General features: G+C 55.4%; 1 protein-coding gene across 15 annotated transcripts in view; it reads left to right on the top strand.

Annotated features, from left to right (window-relative positions):
• Positions 1-4358, top strand: part of LOC101827955 (RAP1 GTPase activating protein) — a 61462-nt gene extending 57104 nt beyond the window's left edge. For 7 of the 15 annotated variants that reach the window (XM_040756319.1, XM_040756320.1, XM_040756309.1 and 4 more), the window contains 5 exons: positions 329-442; positions 1631-1754; positions 2371-2473; positions 2774-2877; positions 3388-4358. In XM_040756319.1, the coding sequence (XP_040612253.1) occupies positions 329-442; positions 1631-1754; positions 2371-2473; positions 2774-2877; positions 3388-3747 (805 nt within the window). In that variant the 3' untranslated portion in view covers positions 3748-4358. Of the gene's footprint in view, positions 1-328; positions 443-1630; positions 1755-2370; positions 2474-2742; positions 2878-3051; positions 3093-3387 lie in introns of all 15 variants that reach the window. The other 8 variants (XM_013121250.3, XM_040756316.1, XR_005881174.1 and 5 more) reach the window with 7 other exon arrangements.
• Positions 4359-14825: the final 10467 nt, after the last annotated feature.

Below are 14825 nucleotides of genomic sequence, written 5' to 3'. Positions count from 1 at the left end.
CCTTGTGCATGCCACTGCGATTTTCTGATACTCGTTACGGCAGCAAGAAACGTGAGACAGGAAAACAGCCAGCAACCTGGGGCTGTCGTGCAGGTCCCTTGTCACGAACACTATGTAGCGGCCAGTAGGGTCTCATGCCACCTAAACTCAAGCCCTGGTGTACCCAAGTCCTGGCTGGCATCCTTTAGGAGACCATCACATGCAGAGGAAGAGCCAGCTGGCCAAAAAGTCCGTCCCGTGCCCATGGCCACTCCTCACGGCCTGGCTCATTCTACCCCACTGCCAGGCTTGGTGCTGAGTCCCCCCGCTGCCCCCGTGTATCCCGCAGGGAGAGCCCTCCAGCTGGCCAGAAGACCCCAGACAGCGGACATGTCTCACAGGAGCCCAAGTCAGAGAACTCTTCCACCCAGAGCTCCCCGGAGATGCCCACGACCAAGAACAGGTGGGGTTTCGGGTACAGTGGGCTTAGGGGGGAAAGTCTCTCATTCTTTGTTTCCTGATGCCCCATTGAGTGCCTGTGCACGCTGTGCCCCCTCTGTACTAGGGAACATGGCTGCAAGCTGTGTGTACATGGGACCACAGAGCTGCTGGCCTGCATACCACACCTAACAAACCTATCTGCACAGAGAGCAGCTGGCCTGCATAACACACCTAACAAACCTATCTGCACAGAGAGCAGCTGGAGATAACCAGTGCGGACAGCAATGAGGTCTCCTTAGGGGTCTTCAGACAGAGAGCTGATGGACGGTTCTGGGGAGGAGCCAGCCAGTGCAAAGGCCCTGGGGCAGCCTAATGGCTGGAAAGGAGGGTCACAGGCATTTGGAGCAGACTCAGGGACCGGCCTATTGGGTGGTGACGGGGACAAGGCCAGAGGGGCAGGCGAAGACCTGCTCATAGTTTTGGAGGCTCTGTGAGAGCTTTGAGTTCTCTCTTAAATGGGATAAAAACCCGTGAAGAGAGCAATGTTTTAACCATGTTGTTGAGAGAAACTGGCAAGTGGGTAGAGGCAGGGAGACCTGAGGAGGCTGCTACTCTGTTGGACTGGTCCCTGTTGGGGTGGGGGTGGGCATCAAGAGGATTCACCATGTGCTGGAGAGTCGGACTGCTGAACAGAGACAGAAAAGTACGGCAGGGACAAAATTGGGTTGTGGAATTTTTGGACTAGGCGAGACTTTGGGCAGGAGACCCAAAGGCCCTGAGTGTGACGGTTCCAAATCCCTGTTCTGCCTGTAGCTGAGTGACCTGAGGCTGAGTGCCACCCTCCTTGTGTCTCCATGTCTATGAGATGGGTTCCCTAGTAACAGACCATCTCAGAGGACCAATGAATGTCTACTAGACTAAGCCATTAAGGGTCACAGTTACTGAGCACCAAGCCAAAGCGATCAGACTTTCCCTGGGGCAGCGAGGAGCCACGGGATGGCATTAAGTATGGAGGGACCCATCCAGATCCACGCAGTAGGGCTGGCTTCACTGGGAGTCCATGGAGGCTAAGATGCCAGAAGAGCTATAATTAATGATAGCCATGGCGTGCTTGGTTGGCTCCTGGTTGAGTGTCCTTGGGGAGAGCATGGGACAAGGGAGTGAGGTGCAGCGCCCATGGTGGCTGCTGGCTGACGGCACTGTGTGGCAGAGTGGACACGGCTGCCCAGAGAGCGGAAGCGCTGCAAGGCTTCTCCAGGTCCTCATCCAGTGCTAGCAGCTTCGCCAGCGTGGTGGAGGAGACGGAAGGCGTCGACGGGGATGACACAGGCCTGGTGAGATGCCCGAAGGGTTGGGGCCCTGCAGGGGCGGGTAGGAGCCTCTTAGGCCTCTGGAGGTGCTTCGGGTAGAGGAGTAAGCCTGGCAGTGGCGGAGGTGTGGGGGGTGTTGTCCCAACTCGTAAGAGATGCAGACAAATCTTAGCCTTCCATGGCTCCTCAGTGCTGTCCACAGACCCCTGAGGACCCAGGCGCGCCTTATGCCCTGGTCTCATCTCTTACTTCTTCAGACACCCGAGCTCCTCTGCAGTCCCTAACTGTCACGGGCTGACCCCACCCTCAGGCCTTTGCACCCCCTGCTGTCATCTTCCTACCTTCTCGGTCCCCCTTGGCCAGGCCAACGCACACCCTCCCTGTGCTCTGGGCTCCCCATCAGCACCTCGCCGTTTTTCATCAAACATACTCCTGCTGGGTACCCGCTACCAGCCTGGCCTGTACTGTAGCAGCACAGGCCCCGCCCACTGGCCTGTTGGCTTCTGAGATCAAGCTCCCTGGGGTCAGGGACTGGGTCTGTTCTACCCCCGAAACCAGGACCAGGAGAACATACGCAGATGTGTGTTGAGTGAACGGGGGGGGGGACTGTGGGCGGGGCTGACCTCCCCCCCCTCCCCAGGAAAGCGTGTCGTCCTCAGGAACTCCCCATAAGCGGGACTCCTTCCTCTACAGCACATGGCTGGACGACAGTGTGAGCACCACAAGCGGGGGCAGCTCCCCAGGTACCAGGATAGCTGTGCTGGTGGGAGCGGGCAGGGCACAGAGGGCGGGGACTTGTCCCTTACTCCGTAGCGTGGGGGTGTGATGTGACAGCCTCCTGTGTGAGGCAATGGTTCAGGGTAGGTGGCTTGGTCTCACAGGATAATAAAGGGTAGCTGGGAGGTGAGTTAAGAGTGAGGGACCCTTAAAGGGGGGACTTGGCAGGGTTGGGGAACCCCAGTACCAATCACCCATCCATGCCTGCATCTCCTTGGTGCCTCCTCTTGGCCAGTGAGGTGGCTCCCTCCTGCCCCCTTTCCCAGGCCTCACGCGATCACCCCACCCAGACGCCGGCAAGTTGGGGGACCCTGCGTGTCCCGAGATCAAGATCCAACTGGAAACATCTGAGCAGCACACACCCCAGATGGTATGAGGGACCCCTCCTGGGAGAGGGTAGAGCTGGTTGGGGGCAGGGACCCAGGGAGCAGGGGGACCCCGACAGTTGGGATGCTCCTTTAGGCCAGGAGGACTTGGGCTCATCCAATGACTTCTGGTTCCCTGTGTCTCCTGCCCCTACCTCTGGCTCTATCTGTCCCCACAGGGCTGCTAGCTGCCACCTCATCAGAAGGCGTGACTGAGCAGGTCAGCCAGTACTTACCTGATCCTGTGGGTGGAGGAGGGGAGTCTCAGGCCTTGGTGGCTGGGGACCTGGTCCAGTCTTAGTGCCTCTTGGCCTCAGTTTACCTGTATATGCAGTGGGGCTCATAGTGTTGCCTCACCTCTGTGAGTTCTTGGGGAGCTTGATGGAGTCAAAGGGACTGGGTGGTCACGGACCATGGGGAAGGCTGGGCATGCCCGTGGGGTGGAAAGAGCCCAGGCTGGCCTTCCCAGGCTATCGTCCTCTTCCTCTGAGTTTCTTGTCTCCCTTTCCCTGCAGACGAGGCCTCAGAAGCACAAGGAGAAGATGCTGCACCACATCCAGGCAGCTGGCCCTCTGCCCAACAGCCACCCAGCCCCTGGTACCCCTGCCTCCAACCCCCCTGGCCCACCCATCTGGTCTGTCTCTGCAGGGCGGAGCCATCCAGAGCTGGGAGTGAATGCTGCTGGCATCACCCCCACCCCAGACTGGGGCTCTGGGTATGGGCAGGGACTGTGGCCCTGGATGGCCCCCACCTGGGCCTCTGTCCCCTGGGTTCCCCTCTGGAGTCATGGGGAACAGAATGGGAAGAGAAGGGACACTGCGTGCACACACTCCACCGCAGAAGCAGAAGGTACAAGTATGCAGAGTGAGCACTGAGCAGGGAGTCCTACGGGGCTTCTGCTGTGGGACCTTGGGCAAGGCACTCTCCTTCCTGAGGCATCTTTGCTGCAAGCGGACAAGACTGTGTCAGAGGTCACTGAAGACTGATTCCAGGCACCTGCCCCAGAGGAGGGCCATTGTCCCCCCCCCCCCGGGGCCTCCCATCACACTGCTTCCCGAGGCCCCAGGCGGGCTAAGGGGCTGGGGCTGTTGTACCTGTCACCCTACCTGAGCCCCCAGCTTTACCACAGACCTGCCAATGTCCCTTCACTGCCTTCACACGATGGCCGAGTGTCCCCTGTTGGGGAAATGGTCCTCCCCGGCTCCTCATCCAGCACCCGGCTTAACCCTACCACCCCACGCTCCCGGGCGTTCCGGGCTGAGGGGTCTCAGCTGGTCTGGAGTCCAGGCCATCCCCTGCCCACCACTGCTGTGGAGGGGGCTGCCAGACATAGCTGCCGTGAGCCATGTCCTTGTGTGTATCTGTCCACTCTTAGGAGCCATGCCCAAGTCGAGACTTCCAGCCCCAACACCCACTTTGGAAGCCCTGTGGCTACATGTATGTCAGTAAGGGTTGTACAAAATAAATTCTATTTATCGCTATTGTACTGAGCGTTGAGCCTGGCTTTGTGTAAACCCTGTCTAGACACACTCCAAAGGGTGGAGCAAATGAGTCTGGGGGTGCCTCCAAGGCCAGGAGGCCGCAGTGTCTGTGAACCCCAGCCCAGGCCTCCTCCCCATGGTCCCACTGTTCCTCCCACCTTGAGGCCTTCCCCATGGAGAAGTGTGGCTCTGGAGTCAGCCCTGGCGCCGTCTCTCTCTGACTTGGTGATGAGGAAGTCAGTCTCTGCTTACAGGAGCAGGGCAAGCCTGTGACCTCCTCAGGGTATCTGTGAGCATCCAGTGAGCTGGTGTACATAGACACCAGACATAGTGGCCAGAGCACATAGTGGCCAGAGCTCAACTAGCAGTTACTCCTTTCGAGGCTCATGTCCCACAAACCCCAAGGGGTTTCTCTTGTGTGGCCACCAGGGGGCACCAAAGGATCACCAGTCTCTGCCTGGGGCACTCATAGTGTAGAACCACAGGCTAAATGGGGTGAGCAGAAGGATGGAGGAGGAAGCAGTCTCTGGGAGAGGGACCTGCATTTGTAGAAGAGGGTGGAGAGCACCTCAAATTGGGAGGGGTCCAAAGTCAGGACCATCCTAGAGGGGACAAGGACTAGGGTGAGGCCAGAGAGCACATGGTCTTGAATGTCAAGCCCAGGATGGCAATGGAGAGACACTTAGAGCTGTGGTGGCTGCTAATGATGGAGTCTGAGTGGACCCGGCTGGCTGGAGGAGTCATAGAGGATGGATTTCTTCAGGGACAGAGCTACAGGGGATTCATGGGTGGGACATTGGACTTGAGCATGCTACCTAATTGAGCCCAGAAGGAGCAGCCATGTTTAACTTCTCTAGAAGCTTGGTACCTCTACCTGGTTCTCACCTTCCCAGGAAGATGCTGGGGACATTGGGAAACTGTTGGGGAAGTCCTGTTATTTGCCTGTTATTTGTCAATAAAGTACTGTTGAGTCTATAGGAATCTAGATAGGTGGGGCTAGGAGTCCAGGAGGATTCTGGGAAGGAGAAACAGAAAGAGTCAACATGTAACGCCATGGGGGTAGGAAGCCTGGAACTATTCTCCGGTAAGAAACATACTTAGATTAACAATTATGGGGTAATTACTTAAGTCAGAGCTAGCTAGTAAGAAACAAGCAAGGCCAACAGCTTCATAATTAATATAGCCTCCTGTGTGTTTATTTGGGGACTACAATGTGGCAGAGCCCAGGCGACTGGCGGGTGATAAACCAAAGCGGCTAGCAAAGAAAAAGCTTCTCTTAACAGGAAACTCTCTGAGATATACCATGCCTGCCTGCCCTCTCTCCTTCCCTCCCCTCCCTCCATCCCTTCCTTCCTTTTTTTTTCTCTTTTTTTTTTCAGTTTTTGAGACAGGGTTTCTCTGTAGCTTTGGAGCCTGGCCTGGAACCAGATCTGTAGACCAGGCTGGCCTCGAACTCACAGAGATCCGCCTGCCTCTACCTCCTGAGTGCTGGGATTAAAGGCGTGCGCCACCACTGCTGGGTTTACCATGCCTTTCTTGACAGGGCCCTTCTATGACCCTCAGGCCACCCAGGGACCATGACTCACACCGAAACTCCAGCCTTGACCAGCAGGACTTGGCTCCAAGCTGCCCTTTGGTGGTTCCCCCTCCTAGGTCACCCCATCTCCCACCAGCCCAGCTCTACAGTGCCTTCTGCCCCAGCCTAAGGCCCACAATCATGACATCCTGCATAGAGCTTCCTGGGCACAGGCTCTGAATTCATTCTCCTGGTGATCTTGGCTCTCTAGTCCTCACTCCATTCCGTCTTCTGTGGTCCCTAGTATGAGGCTCAGTGAATGAGGCCTCACCACGATGGTCTTGGTGCAACTAGAGCCATAGGGCTCAGACAATAGTGTGGGGGGGGGGAGTTGCAGGCAGGAGCAGAGCTGATTGAGCCTTTGAACAAAGGGAACTGTGGACATTTTTATTGCTAAGCCTTCTGAGAGCACAGTCCACCTCTGTGTCCAGAGGACATCATCCCAGGGGCTGGCTCCAAACAGAAGTGTAGTTGGGAACCTTTGGGATGCTTCCCCAAGCTCAGCACCACAGGCGTTTGGCCTGAGCATCCCTTCATGGGGCTTCACTCATCTGTATGCCCACTCCTCCAATGTATCCCAGAGCTGATGGAGCAGTGGAGCTCTGGAACAAAATCAGGTGAATAGTCTGACCAGCCTCTCCCACCCTGCCTGTCTGCATCAGTCTTGCTACAGGAAGAAGGCTCCAGGCCACAGAGAGTGGCCCAAGCCGTTTCTCTCAAGCTCCAAGGTGGGGCTCAGGGAGGCTGAGGATGCTTCTGGACTCTGGGATCAAAGTGGACAGTGCTGTTTCTCTTGTCCCCGTGCCAGTTCTGTGCCTGCCCTGGGTTCTGAGGTGGGGAGGGCAAGCCAGGACACAACCCGAGGTTGGAATTAGGGCTAGGGCGGGGGGCACCAACTCCGGGAAGCAACAGGCTATGTTAGAAATAACCCTGCTGCTGGAAACAGAAGCTCTTGCCCAGGAGACAGTGGGAGCACCTCAAACTCCTGGCAACCCCAGCTCCCTGTGGGCAAGACTCTCCAAGTGTCACCTTGACACAGGACGAACCTATGGTCACAAACGCTTTTATGCTTCTAAGGAGCCATGCATGAAGCCTGATGCAGAACCCATGCCCAAAATGAGGGTCCTCCCATACCCTCACCACCACAGCAAGGGTGCCCCTGGACATCTATGGCCAACTCCAGGACAATGATATCAACGTAGCTGTAGGCCCAGGCTAGTTCAGTACCAGGGGACCAGGACCTGGACGCACCCTGCTTCTCACGCTGCAGGGGGCTGCTCAGCCAGGGACCTTGGAATATAGAGGTCTGCCCTCCCTCCCTAAGTCTGACCTATTGAGAGGACAGTCCAGGATGGGGCCTCTTGAAATAACCAGATATGGTTAGCGAAGCTAATTTTAAAAGCCACTCTGGCTGCCCCATGGGCCCTTCTGGGAAGCTGTGAATGTTCCTATGTGTGCCCTTGGGAGGGGCTCCTACTGGACCCCACGTGGCTTCCTAAGGCCCGTGAGCCCAGGCCTGATGCTGGGCTTCAGAAACCGAGGCTCCCCTCTGCCACAGTGCAGACACTCCCCCACTGTGGCTCAGCACCTTCAGCTTTCTCTCTTGGTCCCTAGACCGTCCTCATCCCATCCATGTCTTCTGCTTCTAGTTCTAATGCCTCTGTCACTGTGTCCCCTTTGTTCCTGATCCTCTAGTCTGTTCTCTGTGACTGGGACTCCATCCATCTGCAGGCCTATCCCCCAGAAGACTGGACGCAGCACACCAGACAGCCCATAGCCTTTGTGAGGCTGGTGGAGATGGGTATCCACCTGGAATCGAGGGCAGGAGTCCTAGGGCTGACAAGAACTAGGTCCGGCATGCAGGGGCCAAGTCCAGGCACGACCTGGACCATCTGGCCAGGCCAGGTGCCAGCTGGGGGAATGAGCTTCAGGGCAAGGGTTGGCAGGCAGCAAACAGAAACATGAGGTACCCAGTTAAATTTGAATGTCAGGTAAACACAGACTCATTTTTAGCTTAAGTATACCTCATACAATATTTGGGACATACTTATAGCAAAAAAAAAAGATTCCTGTTTACCTGACATTCACATTGAACTATGTGCCCTATGTTTTATCTGGCAGTCTTGTCTTGGTGGCCCTAGGAGTGAGGGGAGGCCTCTCAGGGACAGGGACAGCCAGTTCCACAGGCTGGTTTAAGGGTAGAGGCATGGTTCCTGCCCAAAGGGGCGAGGAACTCCATTCTAAAATGGGGAGAGTCCTTGGGGAACATGGTGAGGGGGAATACGCCATCCAAGCTCAGACCTGGTAGCAGAAGAGAGGGTCACGTGTCCTCTACTGAGCCCCAGGAACAGGCACACAGTGGGACCTTCCCGTAGAGTGTGGGATGTGGGGCATGTGGCCAGAAGAGGGCTCTAGCACCCTGCTCCTAAGTGCCTGGGAGCCAATGCATGGTGCACTGACTCCGGCCGCAGGCTCGCCAAAGGCAGCTGCAGCACAGAGAGAGAGAGAGAATCGTGTCGGGGGCTCCTCTTCCCCTAGCCCACTCTGTCCCAGGCCAGTATTGGAGCTCAGCTTAGACCCGAGGTTCTGTTCTATGCTCTCTAGGGGGCATCTGAGGCGTGGGATACATAAGACCCAGAGCACTGGAGATTCTTGATCCTGGGGGATGAGTCTTCAAACATAACCCCATCGTTCATTCATCTCAGGAGTCTACCTGGAGGAGGAAACTGCGGGAAAGTCTGTGTCCCTCTTATCCCTCTCAAGACAGAGCCCCTTAAATTGCTTATCCACCCATTTATCCACCCACCTATCCATTCACCCTTCTATCCATCTATAAGCTCACTGGCTCATCCATCCATCCATCCATCCATCCATCCTTCCATCCATCCTTCCACTGTCCATTCCTCTACCCACACATCTCCCCACATATCCACACATCCACCCACCCAGATACCTATGTATCCACATACTCACCTATGTACCTCCATGTCCATGCCTCCACCCATCTATCCATTCACCCACCTACACATCCGTCCGTCCATCCACCCATCATGTGTCTATCTACTTATACACCTATCTATCTACACATCCAGCCTTCCACCCACCCATACGTTTACCCATCTACTTATCCATCATCTAGCCATCCCTCCCTCCATCAACCCACCTGTCTATCCATCTACACACACACACACACACACACACACACACACACACACATTTATGCACATGTAGCCCTGTACCCCTACCTACTATTCATCCACTTAAACACCCATCGACCCACCCACTCATCTACATCTCTCCATCTTAACCATTTATCTACCACCCACCTCTCTACCCACTCATCCGTCCATTCACCTATCCACCTACCTGCCTATCCATCCATTCACCTATCCACCTACCTGCCTATCCATTTATTCATCTATCCATCCACCCATCCACCGCCCTGCTCATCACTCATTCCCTCAGACACCCACCCACACATCCACCCACCCCTTTCCTCATCTGCCTGTGCAGCCACCCCTCTCTACCCAGTCATCTCCTGCTTCTCAGCCCACCTTTTCAACGCTTGTCCACCCACCAATCCATCCTCCTACCACGTCTATCTTTCTGGCTCGCTCACCGTTCCCATGTACTCAGATGACACATCCCCTGAGCCCCCTGCCCAGGCCTCCTGCCGAAGGGTCTCGGAGCAATTTGTTCAACTCTACAGGGGACATCTGTACTGTGCCATGCCTCATTTTGCTCCTGGCTCCAAGCCTGACTGTGAACAAGTCACTGGAGGCACAGAACCTCAGTGTTCCCTTCCCCAGAATGAGACCACATTAGCAGCTCTCTCTCAGTGTCTGTGAGGATGGTGAGGCACGCAGGTGTCCAATGGACATCCGGTGGGCATTTCAGAAGCTACCGCAGCTCATTTTGATGATCAGGTCTAGGTCCCTGCGAGGTGGGCATGGGGAAGCCAACTGGTTTTGTTACCATCACTGACTCTGAGATGCCCCCTTCCTTGCAGACTGCCATTACCCCTGCCCACCATCCAAATGCTGCAGTAAATCCTTCTGAGAAAGTGGGAGTTGGAGGGACCATAAAGCAAGACCCCTTTCCCCTGCAGGGGGGCCTGGAGCCTTGGTCCTCCTACACCGAAGGCCTCTATTTCCCCAGAGTGTAGGAAGGGGGCTGGGTTGGACACCCTGTGGCCTGGCCGGGACCTCTGTGTCATCCTGTTAGTAACACTTTAGCTCTGAGCCTATAATCACATCTGTCCGGGGTAGAGCCAGCCCAGCATTTCTTTAAATTGGGCTCTAATTGCGGCTTCTAGTGGAGTCAGATGGGACCCATCCCCCAGCTGACGTGAATCAGTGAGGCTGTCCTGGCCTATCCCCCCAGACTCAGGACCACCACCCAGGAGTCACTGTGGTGGGGTTGTGGATGATGTCTCGAGGGTCCACTCTGTGCCATGCTCTGGACTGGGCATTTTCCGTCCAGGGCACTATGTCATCTATACATTACTCGGTGACACAGGGGCTACAGGAACGAGGGTTCAAAGTCACTTTCCCAAGACCCATTAGCTTGGATGTGGCAGAGTCTGGACTTGAAACCAGCTTTGTCTAATTCCAAAGATTTGTTCTTGGCTTGAGGTTTAGAAATGCTCCACCCCAGCCTCCATCAAAGGCTCCTTCCTCCCCGAGGGTCTCCCAGGGCATTCCAGGTCACCTGCATTCCCATCACACCCTCCTTCTTTCACAGCTGCCTTAGCCATCCGCCACTTCCCCCTGGTCGCTAAGACGCATCTGTCTTCTTCTCACCATGTAGCCTCCTGCAGGCAACCCACTCCAGTTCAGGGTGGTGTTCACCGCTCTGCTCCCCAGCCCAACCCCCACAGACGTGGGAGCCAGGCTTGGAGAGTGGGGTGTGGCTTGGAGCCAGAAGCAGCTCCCTCTTTGGTGGGCAGGAGAGGGGCCTGTGGTTCCATGTTTGTTCTGGAGACCCAGCCGCTTCCCTGAGGAGACAGCCAGTGGTTCCCAGGCCACAGCCCCTCAGGCGGAGCCAGACCACGGCTGGCCAGGCCCTGACGGGCTCCGCCAGGGCCTGGCGCTGGGTGGTCTGGGCAGCAGCCAGGGAGGCCTCAGTCCTGGCCTTGGGGAAGGAGCCATTACCAGAGTCAAGCTGAAGGGGACCTAGAGGGGTCCCGAGGTCTGGGGGTGGGGTGGACATGGGGCAGTGGTGGGCATCAGACAAGTGGTGCTTGGGGACACTCAGGAAAGACTTCAGGTCCTAAGTCCAGGAGACACCAGTAATGTCACAGTTGGATGATTTCCACCCAGCTCCTATGTTAGCCCACTCAGAAGCCCACCATAGAATTGACGGTTTCTATGACTCCAGCCCACCTCCTCAGGACCTGGGCTTTTTCCATCCATGTCACAGGCAGGGGACAGCTCAGAAAATTCTCCTCCACGGGCAGTGGCCCAGACTGCGGGGATCTGTCTGAGTTCATTCTCAGGGGGCTTTCCTTGCCTTGAGTCTGGTAACAAGTGCACCCCATTCTTTAGGGGGCTTTCCTTGCCTTGAGTCTGGTAACAATCGCACCCCATTCTTTAGGGGGCTTTCCTTGCCTTATTTGAGTCTGGTAACAAGTGCACCCCATCCTTCAGCCTTATTTCTCCTCGCCCTCTGAGAGGCGGATGGCCCTGTGGTTGAAGGAACGCTCTGGCAATCAGCTCTCTGTAACCTTGGGTAAATCACTTCCACTATGTGCCCAGAACTCTGCCTGCCACTGTGACCCTGTCTGTGGGCAACTGGGGCTCTCCCTGTGCCCCAGGCTCCCCTGACTACTCTCACTCAGTCTCTCCACCCCAAAGTCCAGAGTGTGCCACCCTCTAACTGTGATCCAAACCCAAATCTACTTATCCTACTTATTCTCCCCAAATCTGGTCCTCCATAAATGGCACCTTCATCCAACCAGGCCTGGGTCAGAAACTCAGAATGGGGAGCCCCTCATTCTGCTGTTCCCTCCTCTTTCTACATGCCATCTGCCAGACAGTCCTGCTGGCTTCAGCTCCCAAACGTGTCTGTCTGTGATCCAGCCACCATTCTCTACCACTCCAAGCCGCCACCACCTCCAATCCTAAGGACACAAGGGCCCACAGGCTACATAGCAGCCTCTACTGCTGTTCAGGCTTGTTTGACAGCAGCGAATGCTACTTTTACAAAGCAAAGGTGCAGGTCACGGCCCTCCACTCTTTGGGAGTGGTGGCTTCTCCTCTGCTACAGAGCACACGGGTTAATATGCAACCATGGTCTAGGGCCTGCTCTCACCCTCCATGCCCTTCCTCTGGCTCCGTACATCATCCTTTCTTTACCCCGCGGACACATCAGTTTCTTCTTACCTGGCTTTGCCCCTGCTTCCAGGGACCTGCTCTTCAGCTTTCTGCAGGGCCTCTATCTTCCTAGCTGGGTCCCTGTCATGCCAGTTTCCCACACAGGTCTTCCCTGACTGCCAGCTACATGGCAGCACTCAGAATTTGTTTCTTATCTGTATAGAGGTACCTGCCCTGGAGTTCCACCTGCCTTATGACACGAGTCCACTACCTGAAACCCTGAAAGTCTTTTGAACTCCAGATATGTGACACATACACCTATAGTCAAGTACACACACATGCATCATGCACACATGCAATAATAATAAATCAGATAAAATAATTTAAGCCTGTGCTCTGAGCTGCCAGGCTGGGATCCCTGGCTCTAACCCTCACGGGTGCTAAGCTTTCCTGGAGCTTACCACCTTTCTTGCCGATACTGTTGATTCATCTGTAAAATGGGATAATAGCCCCTGCCCTCCAAGCGTGGTTGGTTAAAAAAAAAAACCAAATGAGCCGATGCACATCAAGGAGCACTTAGGGACAGTGCCTGAGACCCAGGGGACATTACCGAAACTGCTGATTGGGGTCGAGACTGCTTGTGAGAACATTTATGCACCTACTGTGTGGGAAGCCTACTGTGTAAGGGAGCCTGTGTCTGTGTTCCTACAGCAGGATGGAGGTGGTCCAGCCATTAGCCCTAGGCTGTTCTGTCCTTTCTCTGCTGTCAGCTTTTGTGCTTACTCCACCTGAGGGTTACCGGGACACCCCGGGGACCCTGGAAAGGGCCTGGTGCTGTGGCGGAGGCAGAGGAAACCAGTGTAGGGACTGGGAGCCCGAACCCTCCCCTAAGAGCTTAATCACCGCATCCCAGGGAGCGTCCCAGTGGGAGGTCTTTAGTTCAGCCCAGGGGGTAATTACAAACTTCACTGTCTGGGTCTCTCCCCCAATTCTCCCCAAGGAACCCACAGTCCTGTGGCTTATGGATAGATTAACACCTTAGAAGTATGGGAGGGGTTGGAACCTTCTGACTACCAGAGATGGGGCCTGGGGCAGGCTGTCATGCCCTTTGAACCTCAGCTTTCCCATCTGTAAGTGAGGGTCATACCATCTCCCAGACAGGATGAGAGGGGGTCAGGTGTGCAAAGCGTGTCCATGTCTCGGGGCGCTAAGTATGGTGTGTGGCACACAGTAGGTGTCTTGCTGCCTTCAAATTTGATCTCAGGGCATTTGGAGTGCTGACACCACTCAGGCACAGGCCTAAATTCCTCCTCAATAAGCAGAAGCCAGATTGCTGAGGGCCGCGTCTGGGCTTTTTTTCCACCTTTTCCCCACAGCCCCAGACTTCCCTGCTCCATCTGGTGTAGCAGCCTTAGTGTGGCTGCTCAGTCTCTGGCATCATAAAAATTCCCTCCAAACTGGCTGCTGAGAGGATGTCTCAATAATGGTGCTCATTCTCCAGGTCCAGGACCTCCTGTGACTCTCCAAGGTCTTCATCGGCAAACAGCAGGCTTGAACCTGAAGCCCTGCTGCCTAGTTGTCCCATAAAGCCACTTCTGTGTTGGTAAAGGGCAGCCACCCAACCAAAACTACATTCCCCAGCATCCTTTGCACTTGGGTGGACTTATGACCAGTTCCTACCAATGAACTCCGAGTGGAAGCTAGGAATGCTCAGGATGCAAAGCAGGGGTGCTGGCTCTGCTATGGAGGCACTGATCAGATAGAAAGGACCCCCAACAAGTAGAGGCAGTGCTGCTGCTGGGAAGAACCTGAGTCTATGTCTCCTAGCAAGGGAACCCAACTGTCCACATGGAAATAGACTCACACTGTGTTATGAAGAGGACCTACCTGCCCATCTTGCCCGAGACACCTGAGGACAAGGGGACTCATGAGCCACTGGATGCCAATTGTGATGGCTGTGGTTGCTGGGGACAGAGCTGGGCCCACTGCCTAGACCCCTGGCTCAGATTAGGATGCATAACCCACACAATTAGCAGCCTGGGTGACAGTGGTCCTATAATGTGTATGAGCCAGGACCCAGCCCTCTGCACAACCTTGACAACATCCCACATGCTCCCAGCAGGGACTTTGGTGACCACGGCATGCTAGACAGGGGTGTCAGAAGGCTGCAAGACCTTGTCCCAGTCCACAGCCTCTGTGGTTCTGATTCGGCGATGCTTTCCCCTTTAGCACATCCCAAGATTCAGCAGAGTGTCTGCCCTCTGGAATCCCGGATTCCTATCCCTGGTCTATAAGGGGTTTCAGCCCTTCAAGAAGCAGGCTGGAAGCTCAATGTGATCTTTCTCTGGTCCAGCCCTTAGCCAGTGAGGGAGGGGAGCTAGAGAATAAACACCCCATCTCCTCCACACCCTGGGTGTGACTCTGAAGCGTACCTCTTGCACCCTGCTGCCAAGGCACGCAGCCCCTTGTTCTCTTTCTGTTTCCACTTCTTCAATTTAATAACTCATGCCCTATTCAGCCTGAGACACGAAGCTGAGGCTCACACGTTCCTTGTGTCCAGTTCCTGTGGCGATCGTGATTTT

Source organism: Mesocricetus auratus, unplaced genomic scaffold, assembly GCF_017639785.1.
Source record: "Mesocricetus auratus isolate SY011 unplaced genomic scaffold, BCM_Maur_2.0 Super-Scaffold_100014, whole genome shotgun sequence".
In the NCBI taxonomy this organism is placed as follows: domain Eukaryota; kingdom Metazoa; phylum Chordata; class Mammalia; order Rodentia; family Cricetidae; genus Mesocricetus; species Mesocricetus auratus.
This window is presented reverse-complemented; position numbering and strand designations above follow the sequence as displayed.